Here is a 7,752-nt window from a genome sequence, read left to right as displayed (position 1 = left end):
TTAAACTGCCCGTATGCATCCGCCAAGTTTGGTGAGTTTTTGAATATGCTAAAGCCTCCAAAAAGGCGCCTCTTTGGGGGGGCAGAAAAATAAGAATAATAATAATAATAATAAACAGTACAGATACAATAGGCCTTCGCAGCGCTTTGCTGCTCGGGCCTAAATAGAGGCGCCTAAAGCTGCTTGTTAGGTGGTTGAGATACAGAGCCTTTTTATGATGAAATCTGAAACTCTCTGAATCCATTTTATTATACTATCACTGTGTCTCACTGGGTTGTTTCTTGTGTTACGGTTTTTAGGTGACATATTCGTATTTGAAGGACTTAGAGAAAGATCCTTGAGAAGTATTGTCAAGAAAGATGAAGTGTCACGCATCTCAGGGTTGTGCACTTGGATCCTTTTCAGTTTTTATTGCAGATTTTAAGTCTGAGGGATGCCGTCTGCACACATAGTGCGACTTTAATACCCATACCATGTTGGTATTCAGTTTCATATTAATACATGAGGTGATTTAAAGTGTTTAACAGGGAGAACAAGGGAACAGAGATGAATAACCAGATGATACATCAAAAAGACAGACTAGGCATTCAAAGAGAGCACATTACTCACAGTTTAGCTTCTCTTCATTAGCTAGGGGTTATTTTTTTACTTGATTGTAAGATCTTGTTGATGACTAACAGTTTACACCAATGTATACCTCTCTGATCTCCTAACACCATAAGTCCCTGGCCAAATAAATTCCTCATCCAAAGCCATGTTGGTTGTGCTATGCTCTCATCTGACAACCAAAGAGGTTTGATATTTTTTGACCTTGCAGAATTTATCTGCAGCAATCTCCCAAGGGAGATAAACTTGCTAAATACATTTTTTTTTCCTTTCAAATAATTTTTAAATGCATATTTTATTTACTATCAGATTTTTTTTTTTCTGCGCTACCAAACAGTTTTTGGGTATTTCTTTAGTTTAATTTAGTCTTTTGAGTTAACAGTTTGTAAACACTTGTTAATCTGTGTTTTGTTACTTGATTTAATCTCCTTCAACTCTGTAGGAAAAAGATCATTTTTACAGCCATATGTAAAAAAAAACATTGGAAATCCAACTCTTTTTCTTAAGTAGAAAGAATTTTTATTTAATTTATTTTGATCTGCCTGTATCTTATATTATATAATAAATAATAATAATTGTGATATTTAGTTAAGGGTTTCATCGTTCAGGACAATGCTTTTGTCAATTTAAGGTCCAGATTTTAGTATTAGAAATGTTTGTGTGTGTGGGTGGGCGTGGGCGTGCGTGTGTATCACTAGTGACCTTTTTTATTTTTATTTTTTTTTATTATTATTTGAAGGTCGTTAGATGAATTTCCGGTGCGGTTCGTGTTGTCCTTGAGTGACTTGACACCGCGCGCCTCTTTTCTTCCACTCGTGCGGGGCTGAGTGAGGGAGAGGGAGTGAAGATGCTATGCGCATGCGCACAAAGGGAGGCGGATGCAGCAGCAAAGCATCAGCTGCATCACGTCAGCCGGACGGCGCAGACAGGAAGGAGCAGTGGGGCAGTTGTCCGCGGGTTCACCACAGTAAAAGTATCGCGACGTCGTTTTACTGGGATGAACATCATTCAGAGCTGTAGCCGCATCGCGCGTGGTTGATATCCGTCTGTTTTTTGAATCCAAATGATATTTCTGGGCTTGACATTTCAATAAAACGTTGATTAAAGAGGCCAGCGACGTTTTATTTTGGCACTGCTGAGTAGAATGCCGCATGCTACTCGGTGACTCTTGACACTTAGTTAATCGGCTCCTGCACCGGCTCTTGCCCCAGCCATTCTTTATCCCTTTATCTGTTTTCTGGCTGTGAATCAGCAGAGGATTTTTGCGCAGCTTTTACACGGCCCAGACATGACAGGAACCACGGTGATGGATCCTCTGGGCTCGTCTCATTGCCTGTCGTGAGCTCATCCACAGCTTTCCAGGCCCGGTCCCAACATCTCGGATCTATTTCCTTATATGATGGTAATGATGGTCCGATAAGGTGTAGTTTTGGATTTTCTTTTTTCCAACAGTGAGGAGAACACGATCCCTGGTATGATGAAGATTTGGAGCACCGAGCATATTTTCAGGTTGGCACCGCTGAGATTTGTTGTTTGGAGCTTTATTAAAGCAGGTTGAATCTGTATGTTATTGTAGTTCTGCGATGGTGAAATATGTAGCTTCATAATTATTGTTTTTCAGTCAATAAGTCCTGTTTGACCAATGGGCAGTGGCGGTTTTTGCATTAATGATGCCCTGGGCAAGCCCCTCCTTCTGAACCAAAAATGGGAATCCATATTGGCAACAAAACAAAGAAGCAACAACAAAATAACCCTACTTTTATAAATACATTGCAGACCAGGAAACCCCTGGCAGAGCTGGAGTTTTCCAGATGATGTGACCCAGTCATCCAGTTGTTACAATTCGACTCTGCATGGGCCAAAGTGTACAGGCAATTTGTGAAACTTGCTCAAATCCCTACACTCATCTAAATTGTTCCTGATTTTAACACAACAGCTTTTAAGACACAATGTTCACTTGCTGACTAATGGGATAGTCACGGGAGGCGATGTCGCTACCTCTCCATTCATTTCCTATGGAACCTGAGTGATGAGGCGACAATTTGCCCACCTCCAGTCAAGTGGCGGACAAAATTTGTGCGTGTGAAATTTCGTGCTCGTACATATGGAGGTGCACAGGTGGGCAAGCGACGCGACACAAGAAAGTTGAAAAATGTTCAACTTTTGACGGCGCCATCGCTATTGTGTCTCATGTGTTGGGATCACCCCAAATGGTGGAAAACTGTCACTTTTCACTGTCATTTGTCACTCTCTGAGGCTGTAACAGAGCCCGCCCACTAACATGTGTCATGACTAATGAACAATCATTTTTGTTAACGCCACCTCTCAATGGACGTAATGTTATCTCTGATCCCTTTTGAAAAAACATAGCAAAGCTGCTGCAAATAACATGATCTGGATTTGAAGTATGTTGCACAAATCTTGCAAGCTCTTCCTTAGCATCCTGATTTGTTGTGGTGCATCCCGGACGAGCCCCCAAAGATGTTATAGCAGGGAAAAGGAAAATTTAGTTTGGTTTATTTTGGATATTTGATATTATAAAAAGGAGAAAATGGGCATATACAGGGCAAGGCTGCCATCTTGGTAACATGAACATTACCCAAAGATGGACAAGAGTATCAGAGAATTGTGAATGATGTGCTTGCATCATTTTATGTAACACAGGTAGATTGAATTCTTTTTTTTTCCTTCAACACAGAGCAAATCCTATTTTGTCCCACAAAAGCACATATTTGATGTCTTCCATCTTCTTGCTTCTGACTAATTATGCCCCGGTTCGTGTGCAGTTACCCATGGGAGACTGTGATCAAAGCTGCCATGAGGAAATACCCCAACCCCATGAACCCCAATGTGGTTGGCGTAGATGTGCTGGATCGCAGTCTGGACTCAGAGGGACGCCTTCACAGCCACAGACTCCTCAGCACAGAGTGGGGGCTACCGTCTATTGTACGAGCGGTCAGTCAAAACCACAGAGATGTTCAGAAACATATCTACATTTAGGTCATAAACAGGGAGTTAAGTCACGATCAACATTAGTCCTATCACTGTTCTTGAAGCATCTTCCCTCAAACTGGCTTGATTATTTATGTGTGTGTAGATACTGGGGACCAACCACACACAGACATATGTGAAGGAGCATTCTATAGTCGACCCAGAGGTGAAAAAGATGGAGTTGTGCTCAACAAATGTGAGTCAGTTCCAACATTTTTTTTCAGAAATATGCTCCCTTTGAACTTGAAAATCTGCCAATCTGAGTGGGCACTGTGGCATAGTTTGCACCTCTTTGCAATCATTATTTCTCCAGTATAAAAATGTATATAAATGTCGCAGTTGTAACATATTTTGAATAAATTGCATCCGCCAGATTACTCTCACCAACCTGATATCCGTAGATGAGAGGCTTGTTTACACACCGCACCCAGAAAACCCAGAGGTGTAAGTGATCGTCTCTCCATTTTTCTCTTAATTTCTTGAAGATTGTTGTCAGAGAGTGCATGTTACACAAAGTTTAGGAGGAAAATAAGATGCGACATCATCCAAGATGTCACAGTGACCATGTTTGATCTTTCTGCATGTGTCCGTGTCTGCTCCACAGTACTGTACTGACACAGGAAGCCATCATCACGGTGAAGGGAGTCAGTCTGAGCAGCTACCTGGAGGGCCTGATGGTCAGGAGCATGTCTGCCAACGCCCGGAAGGTAAGACGAGAATAAATCCTTTTTATTTATAGTTTCTCTTTGAATGAAGGCCTTTAGTTAAATACTGCCTTGCAGAAGCATTCACACCCTTTGCATTGTTCATATCTTGTAACGCTACAACCAAAAACGTTATGTTTGTTATTGGGATTTTATGTAATAGAGCAACAGAATGTGTCACATATTTGTAAAATTGAAAGACAAGAGTCTGGAGACACGGTTTGCAAAACTCAAAAGCCTGATATTCATTTATTCAGGCTTTCAATATTCAGTCCTGCCACTGATTTAAAAATTGGATTTAGGTCTGTGACAGGAGGCTTTTTCCACAGTTCCCAACAATCAGCTCGCAAGAATGTTGTGCATCAAGTTGTTTTGTTGAAAAGATTTGCTGGACAGATAAGTCAATCATCCTGCTCTTGAAGCAAAAATGTTCACAAAACAGTGATTATTTTGGAAGAAGAAAAACAAAGAACCCTTCTCCAATGAGGGTGGATGGATCATGATTTGGACATTTTTCATAACCAGATGCACACGGAGCATTTTTAAAAAAAAATTTATGCAGATGCTTATAAATGCAGTAACATACTCCTGGCAAACGTGACGCTATTTTATGAACAAATTGAAAATGACTCCTGCAGTTTTGAAACGATCTTAAGCATAATTTCCACAGAGAGATGTAAGATGAACATGGCTCTCACAGTTTTCCAGTTGTAATATCTTTTCATCGCTAGACACTCAAAGACAGTGTGTGCAGGAGAGCTAAATAATCCTGCTGAGATAGGCGTCTGTTGCTTGATGAAAATCTCCACACGAGAACTGGAAGATTTAACTTTAACTAAAAATGAGAATATTTAGAAAGGGTGATACTTGTCACTTCATTACATGAAACAATAAAGATGTGTTATCCTAACCCCTATGACATTTGCGTACATATAAAGTCATGTTTAGGTTACTTTGCTTTTTGCAGCAACACTTTAGATGCCAGAGAAGGGAAATTTAATAATCATAGCATTTCTTACAGTATTTTGTATGTTTGTGCTCATGGTCTTTTGTCGATCCTTAGGGCTGGGACGCTATTGAGTGGGTGATTCAGAACTCTGAAGGGGACAATGTACCACTCTGTGACATTTACTAAAACTGGTAACTCTCCCTTCCTTTAGACATTTTCTACTGGATCCCCAAAAGAAAGCATAAAACATGTTCTGTTATTCGTACCGTAGGACTCCAGATCCACTGACGACTGCTTTCCTCAGCTGCTCCTCCAACCTGAAAGGGCATGTGGGGAGAGTCTCAACATCTTCCGGTCCTCTGCAGATGGTTCTTTCATGTGAAGGAAACTAAACGTTTGCCAAAGCAGAAACAGTTCTTGAAACTTTCTGGGACTGCGTTGCCAGGTTTGGCGGTTGTGACTCATTTCTAGCTCATCATTTATAATCTAATAACGGTTAAACTACATGGCAACAAAACAGAGACTTGTGTCAACTAAAACAAACTTAGCAGACTTTGCTATCTTGAATGTCAATATTGTACTTATGAAGTGACACTTTAAGAAAAATCCTCAACATAGAAGACGGACGCAACAAGGAGGTACACACCACTGTTTTGTTTTTCTTAAACAAGGTGCAGTGTATTGTTATTATGCAACTGTCTCAAAGGCTTTATTTGGACTAGTTTGATACTATATGAAAACTCCTACAGTGGGAAACGGGTTAAAATATGGAGACGTTACTGGTGCTTATTTTGTGTTACACTGGACAAAAATGTTATATTACGGATTGGGCATGGTTTATATTTGTTGCATTAGTTTCAGTCCTGGATCGCCAATATTTTTCATGTGCAACATCAGCTTTATATGTCAGTCTTCAGCAACATTAAGCATTTCCTAGTGTTAAAGTGTAGCCACGCCAGCGTCAGTGTTTTGGTTCTGATTAGCTTGGATCACGTTGCGACCAGCGTCACTGGATAACATGAGGCAAGCTCACTAATAAGATGGTGGCCAGAGAACTCCATCTTTGTCTTATCTAATAGTATTCATTCAAAAAGAAACTACTTCTCCAAAATTGACACTCGACTGAATTTTGCAGCTGCTCGGACAATCCAATCGTTTCCCATACAAAATAAATATGATTAGATAAGACAAAGAAGGACCCATTTGGCCACAATGACAAAAAGTAGCCAAGATGGTGCATTCGTAACTGAAAACACTGCAAGCAGGGTGGTGGTACCATCATGCTGTGGGACTGATTTGCCCCTCCTCCCCCACTGGTATTTTTATGCAACTGTCGGAAGACGTGATCTTCGAATTATTCAACTATGTCTTGACACAACACCCAAATGTCCGAATTGGACACCGTTGAATGTTCTGTTAAAGGTAGTTTTAAAATGGCTAGAACAGCTTAGCATTAAGCCTCGGCACAATTAAAAAATGGATAGGATGCATTTAAAAGCTAACTCTGTCTCAGGAAATCCACCAGTTTGAGTGGTCAAATATTCATCCTGAATAACAAATTTAACGCTTATCGATTATAATCAAGTTGAAAGGCAGATTATTTTAAGATCACCTTTGTAGAGTCACACCAATACAGCTTAGATTATGCACCATCCCAGGGGATATGTTGAAAATAGAACAATATGTGGTCATCCAGGTCTGAAACCAACATGGAAAGTACAAATCCTTGCACAATTTTGCAAAACATGAAGGACTTTGGAGAAAAAAAAGATATGATGGATCTAAAAAAAAAAAAAAACGGTTATGAATGAAATACCGGACTGTACCATCAACATTGCCTTCATCTGATATTTAACACCAATGAGCGTTTTGGAAACTTACCAAGAACAGGTGAAGAGGAAGACACGGTCGTGTTCAAGGTGGGCAAATGTTCGCAGTTAACTGGCCTTAAAGCGACACCAGTGTTTTGGTTTCATGCCTTTGCCAGTCATACACCTCATGCTTCCAAACGACGCGCTTATCCATAGATGCAACCTACGTATCCTGGAGACCAGGAGCAGTACTGTATGTGCAGGTGATGCACACTGTGACTGACTAATGTGCTAAAACATGTTTCTGGATAGCAGTAAATATAGCATATTTGTATAAATTATATTTTAAAAATGTATTTAGTGAATGCTACTGCTTTCATTTTGTGTTGCATAGAAAAAAAAATTGTATACTTTTTTGTTTTGAAGCGCAACCTTTGCCTGGCTGCAATGCAAGAGACGCTAAAATAATTAAAGCAGAAGTGAAAACGACGAGTGACGTTTGATCGAAACCGGCCTGTCGTTTCGAAAAGATAATGAGTTCCAATTTTACTGAAATATAAAACAGTTGTTCACACATAAAAATAAAAACAAAGCAAGTATGAACACTGACCCAAAGCCAAACTGATGGTTTGACTATAAAATAGTGAAAAAGTGTAAGCCAAAGGCCACACCAGACAGGTCAGTGAGAACG

At 40.1% G+C, this 7,752-nt stretch overlaps 1 protein-coding gene across 1 annotated transcript; it reads left to right on the top strand.

The window, feature by feature from the left end:
- The first annotated feature begins 1,502 nt into the window (after window positions 1–1,502).
- prelid3a (PRELI domain containing 3A) lies at window positions 1,503–7,550 on the top strand. Its single transcript, XM_005798993.2, has 7 exons — window positions 1,503–2,115; window positions 3,393–3,561; window positions 3,704–3,793; window positions 3,971–4,041; window positions 4,202–4,304; window positions 5,365–5,441; window positions 5,522–7,550. Exons 1-6 carry the CDS (start codon window positions 2,081–2,083, stop codon window positions 5,434–5,436), a joined length of 540 nt encoding a protein of 179 aa, XP_005799050.1. The 5' UTR covers window positions 1,503–2,080; the 3' UTR covers window positions 5,437–5,441; window positions 5,522–7,550.
- Window positions 7,551–7,752: the final 202 nt, after the last annotated feature.

This window comes from Xiphophorus maculatus, chromosome 3 (assembly GCF_002775205.1).
Source record: "Xiphophorus maculatus strain JP 163 A chromosome 3, X_maculatus-5.0-male, whole genome shotgun sequence".
Taxonomy (NCBI): Eukaryota; Metazoa; Chordata; class Actinopteri; order Cyprinodontiformes; family Poeciliidae; genus Xiphophorus; species Xiphophorus maculatus.
Note: the sequence above shows the minus strand (reverse complement) of the source record. Positions and strands in the feature narration are given on the sequence as shown.

Bases quoted from the DNA above. Each gene is read 5' to 3' on its own strand.
- prelid3a (XM_005798993.2), top strand. From the start codon at position 2,081: ATGATGAAGATTTGGAGCACCGAGCATATTTTCAG. The intron at 3,794-3,970 runs GTGAGTCAGTTC...TGCATCCGCCAG, and splicing joins TGGAGTTGTGCTCAACAAAT to ATTACTCTCACCAACCTGAT. The intron at 4,042-4,201 runs GTAAGTGATCGT...TCTGCTCCACAG, and splicing joins CACCCAGAAAACCCAGAGGT to TACTGTACTGACACAGGAAG.